Source organism: Thermobia domestica, chromosome 14, assembly GCF_964235325.1.
Source record: "Thermobia domestica chromosome 14, izTheDome1.hap1.1, whole genome shotgun sequence".
In the NCBI taxonomy this organism is placed as follows: Eukaryota; Metazoa; Arthropoda; class Insecta; order Zygentoma; family Lepismatidae; genus Thermobia; species Thermobia domestica.
The window spans coordinates 106,364,259-106,390,257 of record NC_137467.1 but is presented as its reverse complement, the minus strand read 5'-3'; the positions used below and the strand labels follow the sequence as shown (position 1 = coordinate 106,390,257).

General features: G+C 36.4%; 1 protein-coding gene across 1 annotated transcript in view; it reads right to left on the bottom strand.

The window, feature by feature from the left end:
* Positions 1-24,397, bottom strand: part of LOC145670281 (beta-1,4-glucuronyltransferase 1) — a 237,063-nt gene extending 212,666 nt beyond the window's left edge. Inside the window, exon 1 of the mRNA XM_081738721.1 lies at positions 24,090-24,397. Within this exon, the coding sequence (XP_081594847.1) occupies positions 24,090-24,098 (9 nt within the window). The 5' untranslated portion in view covers positions 24,099-24,397. The remainder of the gene's footprint in view (positions 1-24,089) is intronic.
* Positions 24,398-25,999: the final 1,602 nt, after the last annotated feature.

Sequence of the window (25,999 nt, the reverse complement as noted above, 5' to 3'; positions counted from 1 at the left end):
GGTCGAGTTGTTTTAACTTCCATCTTTGTTTTGCGAGAATTTTTTATCAGCAAAGCTATCGTAGTTTTTATTTTTTAATTATTATTATTATTATTATTATTATTATTATTATTATTATTATTATTATTATTATTATTATTATTATTATTATTATTATTATTAATTTACACATGAAAGCTAACAAGAATATTTTCTGAAGTTATATTACTGGTTTCCGGGGTGCGCAGAAAATGAAACAAAAAAAAACGAAAAAGAAGAAAGGAAGACAATTTAAGAAAGTAAAAAAAAAAAAGGATATGCAGTGTGTGACAGTTTAATGTGCAAAAACCATTGCATCGGTAGAAAACGTTTAATATGTTCCACATATGACAAATAGTCATACTTTTTGTGCACATAATATGAGTTATGTAATTTAATCCCTAATTAATAATACAAGCATACTTTTATTAGAAGCATATACGATATCAAAAGAATACGCGTTCTTTCTTGTAATACGCCATATCATTCACTATCCCTTGCTATATTCTAAGTAATCCAGAACTCTAATTTCGTAAAGAAAAATAAACAAAAATGAACTAAAACAAACAAATAAGAATTTCGATGAATGTTTCCGATAATATTTCAATTGGGAATATCTCCACTCTCGTTTAGCTTGTGCATAATTCTTGCATCTCATCTCTAGATGGAGAACTTTGAGTAAAGAGAAGTCATCTCACACCTTGCAAGAACAAACAAAATTTAAAAGTGTTAAATTGTCTTACAGTAGATTTGAACTCCCGATCCTACGATTTCTAACCTAGTGCCTATAACACCTCTGATCTTCTTTCACTACTGCCGATGTCTCTTAACTTGAGAGTTGTGTCATGAAATGATGATCGGTGAGAGAAAGAACGGAAACAAAAGTTTGATTTTTTAAAAAAAGAAATAAAAATAGAAACTATCGGTTTGCGGAACGAAGGCTTAAGTAGCCATACCTTTGTGAGGACAACCGTTTTAAAGAAATCTTGAGTGTGACACAATATTTCTTTTCTGCCGTCGAAACCTGTGTCTTGTAGGTATTCAATTAATTACGCTGAAATCTAAAAGGGCGTCTTGTGTGCTAAAATGATACATTACTATCTGTCAAAATGATTTTTGGCGCGGGTCTATATTGTTTATCCCTTCTTGGAATCGATGTAATGAACAATCAGTCCATGCACTACCCATCCACTTCCTAATTTAGGCATGTTTAGCAAAGTTATTCAAGTGCCAAATAGATATTTATTACTAGATAAAGAATAGAATAGATATTTACATTTATTTTAGTGTTTCAGTTCACAGAACAAGCTGTAAGAAGATAAAAAAAATTAGAACAAATCTTCATAGCTTAGCCCTTAACGTTAACACAACAAAAGTATTACAACTAATCCCAGTTATTATATTTGATACAAGAGCTTCTGTTGTGTATTCTTGGGTGAGTGGCTATGTACTTCCCATTGACATAGTCATTATGTGCCTTGGGTTCGAATTTTCGCCGCACCAGGTATATGATTATCTTTTATACGAGGGTCAATACGAAAGTTTTCAGATGTGAAATAACTTACATACTTAAAATCAATTTAACACTTACATTTTCTCAAAGTATTCACCATCACACTGTACACACTTTTGCATCCTCGAAAAACAGTTTGGAAGCAGTGTTGCCAGTCTTTTTCTTCAAGTGTTGGAAGTTCATTCTCGTAAGCCACTACAGCTTCTTCAGGGCTGCAAAATCTCTTCCCACGCATGCGATCTTTGATCCTGGGGAACAGAAAAAATCACACGGGGCCAGGTCAGGGCTATACGGCGGATGAGTCATAAGTTTGACCTCCGTAGATTCTAAAAACTGAATTGTGATGTTGGTCGTGTGTGCGGACGCGTTGTCATGCTGAAGCAGGATCCCACATAATCCAGTTCTTGGACCTGTTCCCGTAGCTTCTGGAACACTTTTGTTAGGCAAACAGTGTGTACCACTGAGCAGTAACAATCCTTTGTTCTTCATGTGGAACAGTTGCAACATGGCCAGATTTGGAGAAGAAAGTTGTGACCATTTTCTTCACCACACTTTGCGGTCGCTTCACTTTCGTGGGTGGATTTTCGTCTGCAAAGATCCAAACTGTAGACTGGCGTTTATTTTCAGGGTCAAATTGATAGATCCAAGTCTCATCACCAGTAACAATGTCAGAGACGCGTCGAGAATTGCCTCCATCAAATCTTGCAAGCATTTCTTCACACCATTCCAGACGCATGCGCTTCTGATGTTCACTCAAAGTGTGAGGCACCCAACGAGATGAAACCTTCCTGAGCCGAAAATGATCATTAAGAATTTTTGTTACTGTTGGCGATCCAATGTTCACTATAGATTCAATGTCCTTGAAAGTTTTTCGAGGATTTTCTCGAATCATTTGTTCCACAGCGGCAATGTTTTCATCTGACACAGCTGTTTCCGGACGTCCAGCTGTCTCTTCATGTTTAAGCGATGTCCGGCCTCTTCTGAATTCACTAAACCACCGAGAAATTGTAGCACGGGAAGGAGCAAGGCCCGCAAATGCCCTTGCAAACGGTCAAGGCTTTGTGTCTCGTTCAAACCACTTTTGAAATCGTAAAGGATCATTGCCCGAAAATGTTCCCTTTCGAGCTCCATTCTAGACAGCCGAATACTGCTCACATCAACAAACAAGTGAAGGCGATACAGCCACGCCGATACGCGAGGCGAGTTGAAACTTGCTTCTCTTCTTCTCTCTGGATACCACTACCGAACGCAATTGTTGGAATTCAAATACTGTGCCACAACAATGCGTATCTCAAAACTTTCGTAGTGAAACTCGTAATGCTTGTTAAAAAAACATAAGAAAACAAAAACAGGCAACTCTTCAATCATTTCCATTTGGAGCTGACCACGTGGTCCTTGTGCTTCAATACTACGTCGAGCAAACGTTAGTCTAGTGGCGGACATAAGTCCTTGACCATGTAATGGCCACTCCCTTGAAACCAAATGCCGAATATGAGCATTTAATGTGTCATATTTATAGTTGGGTGTGGAGAAGAAACAAAATTGAGAACCAAAGTTATAACAACAACTCAAGTTATTAATATAAACTATACCAAAGGTTTTCGACATATCACCTTAAAATAAATACGAAAGACGTTTTGAAAAGAATAAAAATTACGTAGAATTTTGTAAGAGGAGGCAAAGAAACCTAACGTGAACACACTAACGACAAATCTTTTATCGCGTATTGATCGCGGTTCAGTTGTCAAAGCACTCGGACAGTAATCTGAAGATCCTCGAGTCGATGAATTGAAGGCAAGTATTTTTTTTACTTTAGAGTATTTAGTGGCGATTGATCGGCGATGAATCACGTTAAATTATCTCCGATATTTGAATAGTCGGACGTTTCATTACTACAACTATCAAATCTTCAGGATTATTTATTATTATTATTATTATTATTATTATTATTATTATTATTATTATTATTATTATTATTATAACCTCGTAGACGATTTCAAGCTAGGAGCTTATTATTGATCAGGTCATAAAATTACAAGCAGAAACGTAACACTCGACAAGAATATTGCGGTTTTGTTTAATGTTGCCCACGACATGAGGAATTTCTTATCTCCTTACTAAAACAAAACAAAAAAATCGAGACAAGAAAAATCTAGTGGCGTATTCAGGTGGTCCTCAATCGGCTCAAGCCTTCGAGAACTTATAGAACGAAAGTATCGTAAGTTTCACGGGTATTATGTTTTCCGCATTACACGTACAACACGACTCCTTACTGGTTCTCAAGCTCGAGTCGTGTTGTACGTGTAATGCGGAAAAATAATAGTGAAATTATTTCGGGGGGGCTTGAGCCCCATAGGCACCCCCTGAATACGCCACTGATTTCTTATCTCGATTCTCGGAATAGTGTATGTTCATTCTTTAAGTAACAATTGCTCTGTAGACTGAATCTTATACGCCATTTTGTTATTCTGTATTTCTGAGCTCATTGCATTATCGTCTGTGTAGGTGTTTTTGTAGCAAAGCTTTTATAATTACTACTGCATTTCCCAAAAGTTAGTTTGTTTTGTACCTTACTATTAATTCATATTCAGTTATTTTTAATACACTTATATTCCGTAAAATGTACAGTAGAATACTTTCTAAACGAAATGTCAGTGGAACGGTTTCGTTTAAAATTTGGGTAGCAGAGTTTTAAATCTCTGCATACATATTTACGCACAAAGTATTATAAAAAGTTTCCTTTTTAAGTTCAAGTGTTTAGAACATTTTGGACTTAACACCTTTTACACAGCAAACACAGGTATGTTATTTTTTCATGACGAATTGTTTCTAAAGTGAGCTCCGGATGTCAATACTAACCTCTGCCTCTGCATCATGAAGTGAAAAATCTTGAGATGAGTGGATATACTTCTATGAATTTAGGTGGCAACTTCGTCGATCATTAGAAAGTGAATATAGGAGAATTATGAAATGAAGAAAAGACATGTATGTCATTTTTGTTATAAAATTACAATGCTAATGCATTTTATCTGATCCCAAACGATTTTTGTGCAACATACACGGTTAAAGGAGCACTCTGATTAGCCAAATTAAAAGGACTTCAACGATTTATCACTGTACAAGCAGTGTTTTCTTCAACGCCTCTGTGGCGATGTCGGAAGAAAACGCGACTAGTAATTACAAGTTTCTTGGTTCGCGCCGATCATGGAGAACAATATTTTTAACTTTTTTTAAAAGTGCTTTTTTATTAGACTCGCCTTAATGTATACAAATCACGCGTATTGTCGATTTAACGTATTTTAGGGAATAACTTGTGATTCATTGGTGTTCCGTCGCCTCTCTGCCGCTGGTGGGACATTGCTGGTATAATTTTCAAAACGGAAGTGCGGCCACCGGTTAGAGTCGCTGCGATTCCGCCAATATTAGACCAAATGGCACTAGTTGCTCATTGTTGGTTCATTATTATTATTATTATTATTATTATTATTATTATTATTATTATTATTATTATTATTATTATTATTATTATTATTATTGAAGATTTGAGACCTCAATATTACGTCCTATTCCGACAAGATCGAGGATATTTTCGCTCTGTTTCAGTGGTACACTCCTGTTCACATAAACTTGGAATTTTGTTCAGACAATTAGTCCAAAAGAATTAAGCCTAGATCCGACAATTCCCGGATTTATACAGAGGGAATTGCATTTTTTCTCTGTTCCTTATATAGATATCAGCTACAAGTAAATATCAGATATCAGAAATATGAGGCCAGTAGGCAAGCGTGTGAAGCCGCTCTATATCCGTAAAGAACTTGTAAAATTTGAAGATCGCGAGTTCGAAACTCTGTCGAAGATACTCTATTTATTTTGTTACCATGAAAATATGATGAAATATTTAAGAGAGTAATACTTTTTACATGTGCAAATCCCAAATATAATGATTTGATATTAAAATTGGTATTCACTGCCCATATTGCATGTTTGTTTACATTTAGATCAAAAGAAATACTTATTAGACTTCTCGGTTTAAAATATCTAGAATAATCAGTAACACTTGGATGGGTGAAATTAGACTGAAATAAGTGCAAATAAGCATAGTGAAAGCAGGGATGAATTCAGGGGTTAGGTCGGGGGTGAATCTCCCCCCAAAAGAAAATCCATTCCCACTCCCAGAGAAACTCAAAATTTCAATCACAAAATGTAGAAATTACTTCTCCCAATTATTTGCTTTCCTTTCCGTGCAGGTGCAGACGAAATCCAATCTCTCAATACACATATCAATGACTCAGACCCATTCTATATAAATATAAAGCATGTAAATATAAATATAAAACATGTAACATCTAAGATAGAATACCAAATAGTCAATAACGCTATGAGCGAGTTTGGCAATACATGAAATTGCCAGCCGTTAAATAAAGGTATGTATTTTAGTAGGTAGGATACTCTCGCCCTATGTTATATATTAGTAGATAGCACTAGTACATATTGAGATACGGAAGATCCTTCGATCATTCCATATGATCTCTGATGTCAGCAGACTTCAGTTCTTAAAAATGAACAGTTCTTGCCTTATTTGAAAATCAGCAACCCAAATTCTACTTCTCACATCAGAAGTTACGGACGTAAATGTTTTTTAAGACTGTTAAAGTAAACACACCTTTCTTTACTTAAATTGTAGTCAGTCACAGGTTGAGATTCAGAGGGCGTCATTTAGAGGGATCAAGGAGGAACAGTTGTCCCCTTGGGTTTGAGATTTATATAGATTTTATCAATAGAATAGTAGTATGTAATTGCAATATCGCTATTGAAGGTGGCGAAGATCCTACTCGGTGCCGTGCCATGTGGAGGGCACAAGCAGGGCGATTACCCCGGGCACCGAATAAGGGGCGCAAAATTCGGGAGGAAAAAAGAAAGAAAGAAGGAAAGGAAAAAAGCGGAAAAATGTTACTCATGTTAGGAAAATGCATCTGCACACATATATAATGGAAGAAGAAAAGTAATAAAAAGTGTTGAAAATCAAGGAAAACAGGGTTTACTTTTCAAAATTTTCTTACCCTTCGCGTCAATCATGGTGGCGCTTCGCGACTGGTCTGTTGACCTCATTAATATGTATGGGGATGCGGTCGTATGCTCCCACTCCAAGCGATGATTTTCCACGGCACGGCACTGATCCTACCGGTTTCAGACTGGCCAAGTTGATATGTATAAACCTAACGTTACGGACTGAAGGGCTCTTAGCTAAGTATGAAGTTTTACTATCTCACACTGATAGGATCAATGTGGGCTCATGAAAACTTCTTTCGGAAAGACAAACTTAAGCTTCCGCAACCTTTATGGTAGGAGCAATCTAGAAAGCATTTGCGATCGCAAAAATTCAACCAAGGTCTATAGGTCTTGCGCCTTACGATCCCTGGAGGGCCCCTCGGGCTCTCGGTGATTGAAAATAGCCAACGTCGCCACTCGGGCACTGGACCCTACTGAAGAAATTTATTGATGTGTATGCTGCGAAGAAGCCAAGAATCAGAAGTGTGAGAAGAAATGATAACTTTTTGTTAAAATATTCTTATGTATGATTCTTTTAGGACAATTAAAACATTTAAGTTATTGTAAATCCTCTTTTACCAAACTTCTTCATTAGTAACAAACAGTAACTACTGTAAATAGGAAATAATAACAAAAATAACTACTGTAAATAGGAATTAAAGTTTAGTCCACGATAGCTTTTATCAGTCTTTATAATATTTAATGTTTTAGATAAAAATTGAACGACTGCTTTCTTAAAAATATAATCTTACACTGAATATTTATCCGCAATTAGTATCAATAGTAAATGTACATGTGAATGGAATTATTAAATATGCTGCTTTCTTCCAGAAATACAGAAAAACTACCCTCACCCACGAGAAATAAACATCTCCCCCGGGGTGAAAATGTCTGAAATAAACACTGAAAACTATAGGAAAAAGGAAAAGCAATTGTTTCTTTACACTGTCCATGGGTGAACTGCCTTATAAGAGATACTTCGGAAGTATTATTGTCTAAGGCCTAGGCTTTAAGAATGAACCTTTTGTACTCATGTATTGTTTGCTAAAGATGTTGCGTTGTGACAGTGTACGAATCAAGGTTTTAGATATGAGTCGTCATGTTGTCAGTATTTGCCCTACGAAGAAAGACGTTTCAACTCTAGGACCAAGAGAAATGGAATATTTTTCATGTTATTATACACCAGAAATATTAATATTGTGAATGATAAAAATTTCTCTAATTTCCTACGCGGGAACCGAACTCAGGAACCTTTTATTTCGAAACGAATGCTCATGCCACTACTCTAAAACGCTCTGTGAAGTAAAAGGGGAAAAACACTCGTGTGATTAGCAAATTGCAAATTACAATAATAACTAAACACTCCAATTTCGATCATGGTAAAATACTAGAGTGCACAGAATACAAATTTAAATTAGAAAAGAAAAGAAGACACACAAACACGCAAGGACATGAAGGACAAAGTAGTCTTGAGAGTCACTCGAATCCTTAACTAAAACCTGGCGCTACTGACCACTATTTTTTGTTTTTCTAATTCATCGAAAATATCTTCGTAACTTGTCTCTATTTTCTACTAGATTAGATTCGTTTCATAGTTCCATCAATTTTGAACGACAGGGACACGAACACAGACATCGAGAACATTTAAAATTTCAAAGACTCTCCCACCTGGAATCCAACTCGGGACCCCGACTATTGAACTATCTGATGGGTGGGGTATCTGGATTATTTCCAAGGCAAGTAAGCTTGAGGTGGACCCTTTCGTGCTCGTGGGTTTTCTCGGGACACTCACGTACTCTTTTTTCTTCCCACTTTCTCATTCCATCAATTCGTCCTTTATAACTAACTTGTTTTAATCATGGTGTCGCTTAACCTGACAGGCATAATCGTGGGACATTAAAAGCAAATAATTTATTTCATTTCCAAACAGTTAACCGAAGCCAAAGCGAACCGAAAAACAGTTTTATTTTCTATTATTCATTAACGTGTTCTCACAAAAATATAGAGAGAAAAAAATGGTACATTGTAATTCCATTCAAAAGTGACGAAGCAGATGCATAATACCTTAACCTAAAACGAAAGCATTACATATATTTCCGAACTTTCCCAAAATATCTATGGATATTCTAAAAAGCGGCAATATAATGTCTGTTTTCAAAGAAAACTGAGTGAAATACAGTTCGGTTTCTGAAATGAACCAACATATTCTGTTCTAGCCTTAAACGGAACGGAAAGTAGTTAACCGGGTTTTGGGACGCGTCTCGTAGGAAGACTTCAGTTGATGTTTATATTATCTCGTGAAATCAACTGACATTATGTAGTTTAAATTTGGAGATAAACACCCTATAGTCCCCCCTTTCCGACCATTTATATTTATATCTATATCTATGTCTATCTATCTATATGTATGCATATATGTATAGCCTGTTCCACAATTCATGTAATTTTCTACAGCACTGGAAAAAGATAAAATTTTGACGATATTAATGTGAAATTTGGCATTCTTATTGAAAAATGTATGAATTTTTAAAATTGTAACAGTAAATGAGAGAAACTCATTGTTTAGCCGGTGTGTTGGGGACGTAAGCACGAAACTTCATTTTCTTTACGGGAGATTTAATGCTAATTTCTGAAGATGTTTTGTCCAATGATTATGGGTAAGGGTTTTGGAGTACATCTGTATTAAATGTTACAAAATGCAATAGCACTCCTCCAAAATGATAGAATAATCATCTCAAACATTATTTTTGGTAAGGCTCCACTTTTGAGTAGCAAGGGGCGTAAAACGGTGGTGGGTGGAATATCACCAAAATTCCAAATTGTATTTTGGGAACGCCTGTAAGCATCAGCTTAATCTCAAAAATCACAGAATTGATGCTCCGATTTTCCTTGCGTGTGCGAGTGTGCGAGTCACTGATATTCGGACTGCAGTGCAACTTCTAAAACTCACATTAAAAAAATCACCATAGATATCGTTGTTAGGAACTATCAGAACAAGGTATTTTTTTTGAATCAATTGATATGAAATTCGGTGTTATTGTAGTAGAAGGGTATGAGCAATTTAATATAGGATGTTATTTTGATGACGCACCTCCTTAGGGGAGAAAAGGGGCTGAAGAATTGATTGTGAATCTTTATATGAAATCCAAATTTTATTCTGGAAATGTCATTGAGCGTCACATTAATCGTAAATTTCACAGAATTAATATTCCAGCCTTTTTTGCACGTGTCAGTGACTGGTATGGATCTACAGTCCCCGCCCAAAATTCACATAAAGATTTGGCATAAAAATCCTTAGCCGAGACATACGCGAAGAAACTTTTTTGGTCAATTAATGTGACAATTGGCGTTCATGTAATATAAAAGGTATACCTTTTTGAAATCTGGATTGCTGTTAAAATAAGGCAGCGCCTTGGGAAGCACAAGGGACATAACATTTGATGTTGAATCTTTATAAAAACTCCAAATTTTATTTTGAAAATAAGGGTGAGTGCCAGATTAATCACAAATGTCACAGAATTAATACTCCGATGCTCCTTGGATGTGCTAGTGACTAATGTAAGGCAACAGCCTATCTTCTAAAAATCACATGAATAACTTACCATAAATATTCTTAGCAGGAACTTAACGAAAGAAGCTATCTTTTGGCTCAATTACTGTGAAATTTGATGTTGTCCTACTACGAAAGTATGAGATTTTCTAATTTGGAATATTATTTTGGTAACGCGCCGCCTTAGGGGAACACGGTGAAGGTGGTGATTTTTTAAAATAAAATTGCTAATATTTCTAGAAATGAAAATGAGCGTCAGATTTATTACAAGTGTCAGAGAGTTAATATTCTGATGCAAATTGCATGTGCATATGGAGATACGTTTCCCTTTGCAAAAGTCATATTAAAAAGGCACGATAAATATCCTTAGCACGGATATACGGGAACAAGGTAGATATCTTTTGTATTTTATCATTATTGCAGAAAAAAATTGTGATTTTTTAAAAATCTGAAATCAACTGTAAATAATTATCTTATATCACTGTAACATATTATGCATATAGTTTAGTTGTTATGGTATCACTGGAATATAATCAAAGAATTTGCATTTGTTAAATATCAATTGGGACTCTTGTTATAGCACAAGATGACACACGCAAGGCACCACGTATTTTTTGCACACTTAAGAAAAACCAGCTCAAAATAGAACATAAAATTACAATGGAAAATATCGCAGAAACCACAAAATACGAGGGTTGGAATACTTAGAAACAGGTGTATTTCCTGATGATTTTAAGACTGCTGTAATAAAACCTATATAAAAAGGCTCAAAGGCTGATCCTAATAACTATAGACCTATATCAATCCTCAGTAACTGTGCTAAACTGTTAGAAAAATGTATGAAGAGAAGATTAGTTAATTTTCTTGAACAAAATAAATTCTTTTCTTCAAATCAATATGGATTTCAAAAAGGTAAAAGTACATCAGATGCAGTATACAATTTAACAGAGATTGTTTGTAAAAATGTTGATAAAGCTGAAAAAGTAATTGCAGTTTTCCTAGACCTAGCTAAAGCATTCGACACAATATCACACAAAATTCTCTTAAATAAACTAGAAAGATGTGGAATAAGGGGTATATCGCTATCTTGGTTTAACAGTTATTTGAAAGACAGAAAACAGGCCGTCCAAATAGGCAATTTTCAAAGCAATTATTTATATGTAAAACAAGGAGTCCCTCAAGGAACTGTATTAGGCCCAATATTATTTTTAATTTATATAAATGATTTGTGTAATTTAAAAATGGACGGGCATATACAATCATTTGCTGATGACACCTCACTTATATTTACTGGTAAAACATGGACAGATGTATTTAAAAAAACTGAAGCAGAAATGAAGAAAGTAAAACAATGGCTTGGTAATAATCAGTTAGTATTAAACGCTGAAAAAACCAGGTATATAACGTTTTCACCAACTTTAACAGGACAGCCAGAAAACATGTCACTTAAATTGCATCATTGTCAAAATATTGAAAAATGTAACTGTAGTCCTCTTATTAGTGAAAATAAAGTAAAATACTCAGGTATATTTATTGACAAGCATCTAAAATGGTCTTCTCATATTACACATATCGCCACGATACTAAGAAAATTATTATATAAATTTGTTCAATTACGAAACATTGTAAGCATAAAAATATTATGAACTGTATATTATGCTCTTGTAAATAGTATACTTACATATGGTATATTAATTTGGGGAGCTGCTTACCCTACTCATTTAAAACCTCTGATTGTTCAGCAAAATAATATTGTAAGAATATGTTTAAAAAAGGGACTTGAGAGTAGACTAGATAGAATCTATGACAAATTCTCAGTATTACCACTTTCAAAATTATATTTGCAGAAGGTATTAATATATGTTAAAAAGAACAGAAACAAATGGGAAGTAATAAAACATGCGTATATAACCAGAAATGTGGCAAACAAAAATTTAGAAATTAGAGCAACGACTAAATCTATAACTCAACACCAAACATATTACAGAGCATCGAAGATCTATAATGAACTCCCACTCCGAATCAAAGAAGAAAGTAATTTCAAAACATATAAAAGGTTAATTTTACAATGGTTAAAAGAATTAAAAAGTGTTTAGAAAAACTATTTTTAGTTAAAAGTAAGAATAAACCTCATATGTTACGATAAGAAAATAAATAAAACACGAGAATCAGGCTCACACACAAGCATTTGCTTATGTGAGCCATTTTCTTTTTTATTCTTTGCATAAAAAATACAAAAAAAATTCGCAATATTGAAATAAGTGCATTGAATTAAGTTACCCGACACTGTGAGATAGACATGACTTCTGGAAGTCCGAAGTCCTGTCATCTCTGAATACCGGGTACGTTAAACTCTACCAATAAAGGGAATCAGGAAGTCCGATTTCCTTTAGAGAAGTAATAGCACTTATAAGTATAAAATTTACTTGTTAATTTCGGTAGCAGTTATTTTTCTTATTCTTTTATTTTATTTCATTAATATTTTGTATATTGTTATTTTATAATTTAATATGTTTATGTATTTTTATGTATATTCTTTAATATATTGGATACATCCAATATATTAATTTTCTTCTTTAAATAAATAAATAAATAAATAAATAGTGGCAACACTGCTGTGGAGACACTATGCAACGAAACGTACTAGTGGCGCTGAAAGCGCACGTTGTTGACATACCTACCTACCCTCCAAATAGACTCGCCCGTCCTACGTCAACGTCAGGCGCACAAGCGAGGGAAGCACAGTCACTTGTGAGCGAGCGGTCTAACGTAAAAGTGTCACTATGTTTTCGAAACAGGAACAACGGAGTTGGATCAAGATTGAATGTGGCAGAGGTCGTACAGCACGACAGTGTTATCAAGGGCTTCAAGAGGCATGTGGGGAATCGGCATTGCCGTACAGAACAATGGCACGGTGGGTAAAAGCCTTCAACGAAGGTCGGCAAACTGTGGCAGACCTGCATCGGGCAGGTCGTCCTAGCGCCTCTGAAGAAGAAGTGCAAGCTGTTGCCGCGTTAGTGGACAGTGATCGACGCCTGACGATTCGTGGGCTTGCCCACGAAACCGGATTAGGGCATTGACGGTCTGCCCTGGAGGAACGTATTGCGTTAGGATAACACCATTACAGTCGTACACGAGAATCACCATAACTTTCACCATACTGGGGCTCTGACGCACTTCAACTTTTGCGGCGACCCATAATGACGCCATTCGTTGGATTGGCGTTTCAGTGTTGGCTCGTAAGATCTGGCCTATGTCTCATCCAGTGTTACTATACGGCGTAAAAAAACCTCGCCTTCGCGCTCATAGCGCTCCAAGTGCGTCTGAACAGCGTCGTAACACATCAATTTCTGCATTTCCGTCAACTCATGCGGAACTCATCGTGATGCAATTTTGCGCATGCCCAGGCGTTCCTTCAGGATGCGAAGCAGTCGTATGCGCTTATCCGGTTTCGTGGGCGAGCTCACGAATCGTCAGGCGTCGATCACTGTCCACTAACGCGGCAACAGCTTACACTTCTTCTTCAGAGACGCTAGGACGACCTGCCCGATGCATGTCTGCCACAGTTTGCCGACCTTCGTTGAAGGCTTTTACCCACCGTGCCACTGTTCTTTACGGCAATTCCGATTCCCCACACGCCTCTTGAAGCCCTTGATGACACTGTCGTGCTGTACGACCTCTGCCACATTCAATCTTGATCCAACTCCGTTGTTCCTGTTTCGAAAACATAGTGATACCTTTACGTTAGACCGCTCGCTTAAAATGACTGTGCTTCCCTCGCTTGTGTGCCTGCCGGTGACGTGGAACGGGCGAGTCTATTTCCTCGGAGGTTAGGTAGGTATGTCAACAACGTGCGCTATCAGCGCCACTAGTACATTTCATTGCATAGTGTCTCCACAGCAGTGTTGCTACTATTTAATTTCCAACTCTCGTACCTTGAAAAGTAACAATGTAAAAGTTACAAGTTTAGTGGGTTTGCTTTATATTTCAATATTGTTTTCTTTATTCGTAAAAGGAGGATAACTTTTCCATACTTCTTACACAATAACTGTACAATCTCACTTTCGAGGTAATAACCTACTCATATGTACTGTGCACGTAAAGATGTCAATAAATCGTATACCATGAACACACGGTTGTAGTAGAAACAAATGCCTTGCGAAGAATAAGAAACATTTCTTCAAAATTATTCCTTTTTGAAAACAACACTTTGTGGCTCTATCATCACTAAATGTTTAAAAATATAATTAACTTCAGTGTAGAACAGACAATATAAACTTATTTTTATTAAGCATGTTCTCGTGAACGAGCAAGACAAATAATGTGATTTACTATAGCCATTGTGAACATCTCCAGCGTATCTGGGGTGATCATCTCTACACTCTGTACAATTCTCTGTATAAGTCATTTAGTGGATATATTGCAATATGTGTAGGTGACAACTGGTACATACAAGGAGCATCCCAGCATTAATTCTGTAACACTTTTGATAAATCTAGCAGTCGCTCTAATTTCCGAAAAAAAATGGAGTTTTTACAAAGATTCAACATCATATGCTATGCCTCCTGCCCTCCTTAACCCTTTGGGGATCCTATGGTACAATTTGTACCATATGCACTTTTCATGGTACATTGCGTTATTTCTCTTCTATTTGAGCTTTTTTGTCCGGTTTGTTTTTGTTTTCCAAGTCCAGAGGCCTTGTAGAAGACATTACGTATGGTTTCAGACCGTCCTGCGTCCAGACATAGGAGGTGATGACGTCATAAGTCAAAAATTTATTTTCTCATTTTCTAAGCCTATGTTCAATATTTTTTGGCGGGCTTATTTTTCTACGTAGAAGATTGAAATTTTGCACAAACATTCAGTCCACCGAGTAGTATTTACCAGAGTTTTTGTTCCGATGTCAGTGCCAAAACAGGGGGGAACCAGAGGGGAAAAGGGGTAAAAATAGGGATTTTTTAACCCCCAAAATCCCGTTTCTCGTCATTTTCCCGCCTCACATACAAGATAGGACCACGTGAGTCATACCGTCTGAAAGACCGTTCTATTCTGAAGAGAATGACGGTCGAATTATTATTCTAGGGTAATTAGGGCCGTCTCAGGGATTTTTTGAAAAATTTACTTCTATATAGGGAAATATGGGGCATTGTCGGTATATATATTTTTTGGCGGGCTTATTTTTGAACGTAGAAGGTTGAAATTTTGCACAAACATTCAGTCCACCGAGTACTATTTACCAGAATTTTGTTCCGATGTCAGTGCTAAAACAGGGGGGGAACCAGAGGGGCAAAGGGGTAAAAATAGGGATTTTTTACCCCAAAAATCCCGTTTTTCGTCATTTTCCCGCCAAAAAAAACATGACAGGACCACGTGAGTCATACCGTCTGAAAGGACGTTCCATTCTGAAGAGAACGGCGGTCGAATTATTATTCTAGGGTAATTAGGGCCGTCTCAGTGAATTTTTATCCAAATATACTTCTGTATAGGGTAAAAGTGGGGCAAAGTAGGGAAATTTTCTCTGGCAGGCCTATTTTTTCACGTAGAAGATTGAAATTTTGCACAAACATTCAGTCCACCGAGTAGTATTTACCAGAAGTTTTTTTCCGATTTCTGCGTAAAAACAGGGGGGGTCCAGAGTGGCAAAAGTTGAAAAAAGGAAAATTTTGCCCCCCAAAATCCCTTTTGTCAGGAATTTCCCGCCTTAGATACATGATGGAGACATATGAATGGTACCGCCTGAAAGACAGTTCTATTCTAAAGAGAATGATTGGCGGATTATAGTCCTAGGGTAATTAGGGATGTCTCAGGATTTTTTTCCCCTGAGATCATAGTGTTTTATGGTACTTTGGGGCACTGTGGGAATTTTTGATAAAAATTCTCCCGCCCTTACTATTCAAGATAGAAACTTGAAATTTGGCCCGCACATTCAGTATACTAAGTACTATTTCTCAGATTTTTTTAGATGGCTACGATCACACAGGGGGGGTCCAGGGGGGGCCAAAGTTCGAGAAAAAAATTTTTTCCTCCGAAATTTTCACTTTGACATTTTTTTCCCGCTTCTGGTATATGGTATGAGCACGCAAATGGTATCATTTAAAAGCCAGCTCTATTCTGAAGAGAATGAGGTATGAACCGTGATCCTAGGATAAATAGTGACGATACAGTAGCTGCTTGACTGAAAGTCTAAAAAATAGCCCAAAAAGCCAGGATCCCCAAAGGGTTAAGGCCCTGCCTTACTAAAACAACAATCCAGATTTCAAACACCGATACCTTTCTTACTACAAGAACACCAATGTTCATATTAATTGACAGAAAAACTTTCTTCCCCTATGTCCCTGCTAAGGGTATTAATGTCAAATATTTATGTACATTTTTAGAAGGGGCAGTGGAGAAATACCAATCACTGGCACATACAAAGAGAATCGAAGCATTAATTCTGTGATTTTTGTGATTAAGCTGACGCTTACTGGCATTCCCAATATAGAATTAGGGATTTTTGTGACACTCAATCCAAGACCTTTTTACGTCCCTTTGCTACCCAAAAGAGGAGCCTTACCAAAAATAGTATTTGAGATAACTACTATCATTTTGGATGAGTGTTATTGCGTATTGTAACAAATAATACTGATGTGCCCCAAAATCCTCACCCATAAACATTGCAGAAAACATTATCAAAAATTAACATTGAATCTCCCATAACCAAAATGAACTTTTGTGGTTACGTCCCCAACACAGCGGCTAAACAATAAGTTTCTCAATTATTGTTAAAATTTTAAAAATGCAGATATTTCTCAATAAGAGTGCCAAATTTTACATTAATACTGCGTAAATTTTATCTTCTTCCAGTGCTGTAGAAAATTACACGAACTATAGAACAAACTATATATACATCCATATATATGGTCGGAAATAGGGGACTATAGGGTGTTTTTCTCCAAATTTAAACTACATAATGGCAGTTGATTTCACGAGATAATATAAACATCAAACGAAGTCTACCTACGAGACGTGATCCAAAACCCAGTTAACTACTTCCCGTTCTGTTTAAGGTTGAAACAGAATTTTTCGGTTTATTTCAGAAACTGTATTTGATTCAGTTTTCTTTGAAAACAGACATTATATTGCCGCTTTTTAGAATATCCATACCAATTTTGGGAAAGTTCGGAAATATATGTAATGCTTTCGTTTTAGGTTAAGGTATTATGAATCTGCTGCGTCACTTTTGAATGGAATTACAATGTACCATTTGTTTTCTCTATATATTTTTGTGAGAACACGTTAATGAATAATAGAAAATAAAACTGTTTTTCGGTTCGCTTTGGCTTCGGTTAACTGTTTGGAAATGAAATAAATTATTTGCTTTTAATGTCCCACGATTATGCCTGTCAGGTTAAGCGAGACCATGATTAAAAATAATCGAAAACGATCGATATTATTTGAGAAAGAAGTTGAGAAAGAAGAAATATAGATCCTGCCGGTTCTATTTCCGGCGGGAGCTCATGTGGTTTGGATTCACGTTAATCCGTACCACTTGCCGTAAGCGTCGGTGGCCACCGATGGGCAACTAGCGACATCTCACCAAAAATTGGCGGCTCCGCAGCGACGATCGCGGTGGCCCCTATTCCGTTTTGAAAATTATACCACCAGGAGCAGAGACGCGACAAAACGCCAATGAACCACAAAATTACTCCCCCAAAATATTTTAAATCACCTATATGTGTGATTTGTTTACATTAAGGTGAGTTAAAAAAACACCAAAAAAGTACCCCGGAGCGGGGTCGAACGACCAATCTTATGATTACTGGGTGGTGTTCTTCCGATTTTTCACGGAGGCGATGAAGGAAACGTCTCTTGTAAAGGGATAAATCGTTGAGATGTTTTTAATTTGGTCAATCACTGTGCCCCTTTAACCTTGTATATGAGACAATAACTTTTAGGTATAAGATAAAATGCTTTCGCCATGTAATTTTATAACAAAAGGACGCGTTCTATTTACTTTATTTCAGAGTTCTCCCATACTCACTTTCTAATGATCGACGGTAGTTGCTATCTAAATCCATACAATTATCGCACTTATCTCAAGATTTTTCACTTCATGATGTTGAGGCAGAGGTTATTCTTGACTCCCGGAGCTCACTTTAGGAACAATTCGTCAGGAAAAAATAATATATAATGATAACCGCAAACACATGACTGGCGATAGTTCGTGTTGGTACCTCCCCGATTCTCCGCGACGAATCGAAGGAGCGCGGACCAAAACGATGTCCTCGCTGCTAAGCGGTGGTAACTTCAACACTCTGACTCGAGATATCTGTTTCGACTCGACGAAACCCTGCCGGCAGTGGGACACTAACGGCAATCCTTCGACTCGTCGATATAATGACGATCGACGTTTACCCGCAAGTGGGCCACTAGGTGTTGGCGACGTTTACGGCATTGGGTAGGTCCACGTGTCATATGGCCTCGCTGCTGAAACGGACGTTAAACTCAAAATCAACTCAACCAAAAATTCAGTGTTTCGCATCATATATCCATTTATGCTTACCATGCGCTTTATAATAATTGCTGAAACTTGTTTATTTTATGGAGCGCTTAGAGCACAGGGCAATCAACCCATAAAGTTGTGAGAAAAATAGACATAAAATTTGTAATGTAAGCTTCTGTATGTTGGTCTATTTACCTTGATTTGAGACTTTCAAATTCCATCCGTTTTTCCACTGAAAAGTATCGACAATTCAACAAGGAAATAATTAGACCACGATAATTTAATTGAAATTCATCGTAATTTTGTCAATGACAAACAAATTTACCATTTTATATCGTAAAGGTCAGATTAATCGTTATGGCAACAGACCGGTGCTTGAGCGATTGACCGTAGAAATTCAAACTCCGATTAGTTAGAATTTGACAACCTGCTTTTATTACAAGTGTAAACTCTTTAGTCGGTAGAGAAGAGGCCATGGATCATGTGTCAGATTTGATGACAATGTGTTTCGGTGGGTCAGTGGTTCATGGTGGGTGGTGGGTCAGAATGGGTCACGGTGGGTGGTGAGTCAGTGGGTCGTGGGTAAAATTTTCATTGACCCACGTCATCTCTGATCAAATCTGTAAAACCAAACTAAACAAAGAACAATATTAATCTACAAAACGCTCAAGATCTTAGCTATTCATGACATAACTATTGCATGATTGGAATAACTCTAGTATATCCAGAAATCACCATTTGTCATATTTTACCGAAATACGCCATGACTTTTCTGACAAACCTGATATTTTAAATGTTGTTAATACGCAAAGTTCATTGACCTCAGCACTTATTCACTTACTCTCTTATGATCATTAAAACCTTTAGGGTACTTCCCGTAGATATAGAAAGGTGAAATGTAGTGTCCAGGCTTGGTGTAGCGTGCAAGTAAACAAATAAAAAGCAACAGCATAATATTTCCTTCCCCCAAACCTCTAAAGTGGAGTGTGTTGATTATTCAACAAAAGACTTGAAATCCAATCAGAAAATTCATAAAATATAAAATATGTAGCCAAGTCTCGACGTTGCATTAATAATAATAATAATAATAATAATAATAATAATAATAATAATAATAATAATAATAATAATAATAAAGGAATAACAGAATTACAAAATCAATTACGCAAACAATACCTTCCAAGTAAGAAAAAATAATAGCCACCACGCAGGGCCGTAACTTGTGGGGGCAGGAGACCACTGCCCCCCAGGGAAGCTCCCGCCGTTCGAGGGGGGCCCATTTTACGACAAAATTGTCTTACTCCATATGCGATACGAACATGAAATTAGAAGTGAAGCATCAAACAGGTTCACTACATTACATAAACAGAACAGCACACACAAGGTAAATAAAACAAAAATGAGTCTTAGGCCCATTTCAGTAAAAAATGCTTACTATTAGGGGCCCTAGAAATAATATATATTCGTATATTATTGTCAGATTTGTGAATGTTGTCCCCTTAATTAATTTGTCGTGTATGGAACGGCCCAGAGGCATAACTAACGACCCCGTAGAACTTGCTGTGCGGGCGGGCCCACAGGCTTCGGGGGCCCATAAAGAGTAAGAGAAGTGTGGAAAGAGGAGGCCGAAGAATTAGGAAAACAACTTTTTCTAGGACACAAATATGCGTGTTAATTCTTGCCCAATCCCCAGAAAAAATCTAAGTTACAGCGCTGCCACGACGGTATTCGAACCCGTGTCTCTGCCATACGAGTTTCATAATTTACCAATCTACCACAAATTACTCATACAAAGATAAAACAATAAACTATTAGTTACGGAAGAAAAAATAAAACTATTTTTCTACACGTGTTGATGCAATTCAAAGAATGCGAAAATAATGTATGCCGCAGGCACGTGGTCAACGGGTGGGTCCGAGGGTCCGGACCCCTTTCGAGACCAGAAATGAAAAGAATATAAAAAGATGAAACAAAAAGAAAAGAGAAATAGAAGAATCAGCGTTAAAAATATAAAGCTACAGCAAGCGTTTGGTTACTCTTTCTTATGAGGAGCTTTATGTGAGGGAAACAGGGGGGGTCAAGTTTAAAATGGATATTATTTCAACGGAGCATTCTTAATTCCATCTAGCTCCATACTAATCCTGTGGACTACAAATGGCGATCAGATAGACTCTCAGGTAGAACTTAAGAAACACCAATAATCCCCAATAATATGAGCCTGGCAACATAGATTCCAGTGACACTTGTTAAAGAAATTTTGAATTTCGCGGCAACACTAATCCACTTCGCGGCAGGATGTTTTCATTCCTGAAAGAGATCTCGTTGCTATCCTTAACGGCATTAAACGAAGACAAGAAAAAGAAGAAGAAAAGACAAGAAGAACCGAGTTCGAAAGACTCGGAAACCTATATCTTTTTCAATTTTTTTTATATTCTTTTACTCGAGATTTCTTCATAGTTCACTAAAATACTTACTAACATATCCTCATTTTATTGTCCTAACAAACCAATATGGGTACGTTATCAGTAAAATAGTTTAGATTGATCGAGCCTTTTCTGGGTAACCATAATATTTCATGTCACGCCCCCCCCCCCTTCCCCATTACAGAATCCTGCCTAAACGAACCAAAATATTTTTACCAGTAAAATAGTTTAGAATTACCCAGCCCCTAGTATGATAACCTCAATATTTCGTCACGGACCCCCGCTATTGCGAATTCCTGTCTACGTGCCTTTCTGGCGGCTTGAATTTGGTTATCGATCTGAACCCAGATATACACATGGTGAATATCTTGCAATGTTTGGTTTATGTTGAATTTTGAATCGGATGCCATTCAGTGCCCAAAATACAATTTTGTTGTGTTTTAGTGCATATATGAGACTACAATCTGGACAATTTTGAACAAATTCAGAGGGACATTTCTGTTCGAAATTCAAATATTAATTTGAATTTTTGAAGCGTTATTTTTTATTGTACAGGTTTTCTTAATGTAGTACAACTTATAGAGCAATTATTAAGCTTCCCAATGGTGTTTCTTGCATGTCTCTAGTGCACATATTAACCATTTTATGACAATTAGAGTAATCGCTGTAACAAAAAATTGCCTTTTTGAAATTTTTGAACACTCTGTATGGGGACACTTTCAGAAGGAGAGGGGTATTATTTTAGATTTTTTCATCTCCCATTAATAAGCTGTGCACCAATTTTTACAAAAATCTGAGATGGTAAAGTCTGATGACTTGTTGATTTGACATGGAATGTCCCATTTTCGATTTTCCGAAAGTGAGTTCTGCCACGTACATGCACATGCCCTATGAGGTTAAGTAAGCGTAATGTCCAAGGGAGTTGTTCAATCCTCCCCAAATGGTTTACACCCAAATTCATTGGACTGCAACAGTCGTGGTTCGGAGTCCACGTTAATAGTAGACAGAGAAAATTTTCTGCTTTTTTTTTTTTTTTTTTTACTTTGCTCCGTTATCTTCCCACTGTTTCGCAAGTGAGGTGAAATATATACCGAGAATACATACATATACCAAGAAAAATTAGTTTGGTTTCATAAAACTTATCTTTTTTTCACGTCACATTGTATAAGAGTGAAGCTCACCTTGATAAAAGTTACGATTATTATTAAGTGTTAGACAAATATACGATGGACCTAACAGAAGATCAGAAAATGGGAAGGAAATGGTGCAGTGAAGTTCGAAAATTTTACACTCTTTTACAGAAAAGGAAATAAAAATAATCTTACGTTCTGTTATAGTCTGTCTTCTGATTATCAGGTGTTTATAGCAATAAAACCGTGCCATTTGTTAGGTGCTTATAGATCTATTCCTTCCGTGCGAGAAACGAGTATTTGAATTGAACTATAAAATAAGTAGCAGTGTCACGTGGACCAATATTAAACTAAAAAACACAATTGCATTCGTGATTATAATTACTTTCTTCAATTGCGTTTTTTAGTATACACCCAGTTCAGAATTCGTTTTAAATATGTATTTATTAATTCTTGTGGAATTCTTAGAACCAGAGCGACCAACTACAGCAGATAGTAGATGGCATCATTGCTGAGCCCGGGGGAGCTAGTGGGACAATGGCCCTGGGCGCCGAAGTAAGGGAGGGGCAAATTTGGAAGGAAATATATATATATACAGTATATATAATGGAAGGAAAAGTAATAAAAAGTGCTCAAAATCAAGGAACAGCAGGGTTTATTTTTGATAATTTTCTTACGATTCGTTCTAACCATGGTGATCTGTTGGTCGTATACTCTCGCCCCGGGCGCTGGTTTTCTACGGCACGGTAAGGCAGTGGATGGTATTGGCAAACACTGAATAATCTGGGACGTGCTATCCAAAATCATCTCAATGGGTGACAGTGTTTTCAAGATCTTTCATATAGTGCACTGCTGTGGTTGTACTGCAGTCTACTGTTTACTCACAGTAACCTGGATCCCGATGTTACGATCTTTAAATAATTTGTCATGATAATAAGTAATCTATAGATATAGGCAAAATATATCCGACTCCGCAATTAGTAAATATATAAGGAAGTTTGTGTGATGAACATAACAAATTTCCGAAAATTACCAGCTCCATCATTAAACATAAAAGTCGAGACATTTTCTAAACAGCTGAGACGAGTAGTAACCATAATTTACATTAATCAGTATGCCAATGCCTTGGTGCTAAAGATGAATGGTACTTGTTTGCTTTAGAAGCGATCGTAATCGAATAGGTACTTGAATTTCAATTCTCATGAAAATATTATCTTGTTTCGATAAAAGAAATGATTTTGAAAATACACGAGAAATGAAGTTAGTGTACTTTTTGCCATTTACTAGTTACTTGTATTCGTTTCAAAGCAAACATGAATGTTAATAAGCTTGTATATTAGTGGATAATCAACCGAATGATTTTTTTACAGATCTATTGAGAAATTGAAATGAAAGAAATAAATTCAGTAGTACTAGCAACAGTTTTTCATTTCATGAACAGATTGAATTATCTGGAACTTCGTGTGTTTGTATATATGAGAAGACAAATTATCTTTTATTTTCTCTGTAATATTTGTACTTCACAATAGAATTTAATGAATGCTTTGAAAGTTAAAACACTGGATTTCTCAAAGACGGAAGTAGCGACTTTGTGGTGGGGAACAAAGCCAGCTTCGTCGCCTAACCGACGTCACTTCCGCTTGTAGAACTCTGGACCCAATATTCAAGAGCGGGTATATTTCACGATTTCAATCACTTTAACAAGAAGCAATATAAATGTAGGTAATTTGCTCTATAATAATTTCACTCTAAAACTTGAATGTGTAAATGCTTTAATGAGTAGTCTACAATTAGCGTGACCTCAAGTACAACGCACTGGGAATTATATAAGGTACGGTTTAGTCTTTAAACATACACACTATAATCAGACTATAATCAGCTATTTAATCGGTTAGCTTACTTATGTCAACCAAATACGAACCTGAAGCATTGATCAAGCCAGAGATGGAGCTGCTAGCTTGATCCCTCTTACACGATCAATACAACAGCAGCTTCAGTAAAAGGTGCGTATCGTATGGATTATTTAAGTTGATACCGTTTAACATTCACCATTCTCTCAAAATAACAATACATTTTTAAACATACACTTATTGTTCTCTGTTGAACTGACACTCACACACGTCTATACACACATAAAAACACATTTTCAAGGATGAATACGAATGTATTGTCCCCTACATGCGGTATTCAGAACCGGTATTATTCTTTCGTTTCGTGATCAGGGTTGCCAACACGATACACAAATATTTCGTTCCAAAAGTCATAATAAACTTACTAACCATTAAAAAAAAAATAAATAAATAAATCGCTGAATACAGCCTCTTTCTCCATTATTTTTCAATCGATACGTATTCGTTCTGGCAATAGCACATTTCTATATGTATTTTTACTACACAAATAAGAAACAATAACTTACATAAAGGTTGCAGAAAACGTGAAAGATTATGATAACCATGGTCACAATTTGTTTTGGCAGTATCACTGTCATAGCAGTATTACAAACTGAAACGTCACAGTATCACAACCAAAAAAAAAAAAAAAAATCCAGCTTTAGAGGCTCTTACAACAGTGATAACGCAAGTGGGACCGACGGAACAATGTACATCCAAAGTAATTCGAGGAAGTGTTTAGATAAGTGTCATACCCGTTTACGTAGATATTTTAAATAGACATCAATATAAAAAATTTGGAAAAATTTGATATTTACAACTGTTCCAAAAAATAACATTGGTAAAAATGCCATTCTATTTAAAATGGTATATTTGTGGAAACATTTTAAAACAGTTGGTTTCTATAACATCACCATAATAGTTTCCGGTAAATATAAGGTCCAAAACGTTTGGGTCATAACCTAAGCCAGAAGTGTTGCGTTGGGAGAAGCTCAAAAACTTGGCTCGAAAAATTTCCTCCACCCAGACCGTGCTGGCCCACCGGGACATGTCCCGTGCGCCCTCCGAAATATCACATTTTAAATAACGGTATAAGTTTTTTTTTTTTTTTTTAACAATAAATTCTTATCAGTTGTTATTCGTAAAGAACCCGTTACAAGTACAGTGCGATCTTTACATAAAGTGCCCTTTCGAAAACACACCAAGGATAAACGCTTTTATTTATTCTTCTGTATGGCACAGGTTCTGTACAACGAATACATACTGTTACTGTTGGTAAAGAACCCGTGAAGGGTACAGAGCGCCCTCGCGAAACCTCATCAAAGATAAACGGTTCTATTTATTCTTCCGTACAGCACAGTTCTGTACGATAAATACATACTGCGGCTGTTGATAAAAAACCCTTTAAGGGTACAGTGCGCCCTTTGCACAGGAGCGCTCTGCGAAACATAGCATTACAGAGAAGTGGTTTTAGTTTTTCTTCTGTATACCAGTTGTGTATACTAACTTCGTTTAATAGCTGTCGGTAAGGAACCTCTGAAGGGTATCGTGCGCCCTTATAAAAGGCTGTTTTTTTTTTTTTTTTTTTTTTTTGTACAATTCTTGTGTATATTAATTATGTATTATACATTCATACAGTTGCTATTGGCAGAGAGCAGATACAGAGTACAATCACTTTTCAAAAATTATGTATAAAGCCAGTAATGCAATTAACATGTAGGTCTATTTGATAAGATAATATAGGAGTTTTTCGTGCTGCTACTCATTTATTACTAAAACTTTCAGAAGCTAAGGTAATAGATATAGCAGCTTAAACAATTCAAGTTTTTTAAAGCTCTTTATTTACAAATTTGATTGTTCCTATGTGTTTTAGAGCAGTGTTCAAATAATCAGTGCTTATTGTATTTCTAAAAGTTAGCTATATTGATTTATTGGTTTCATT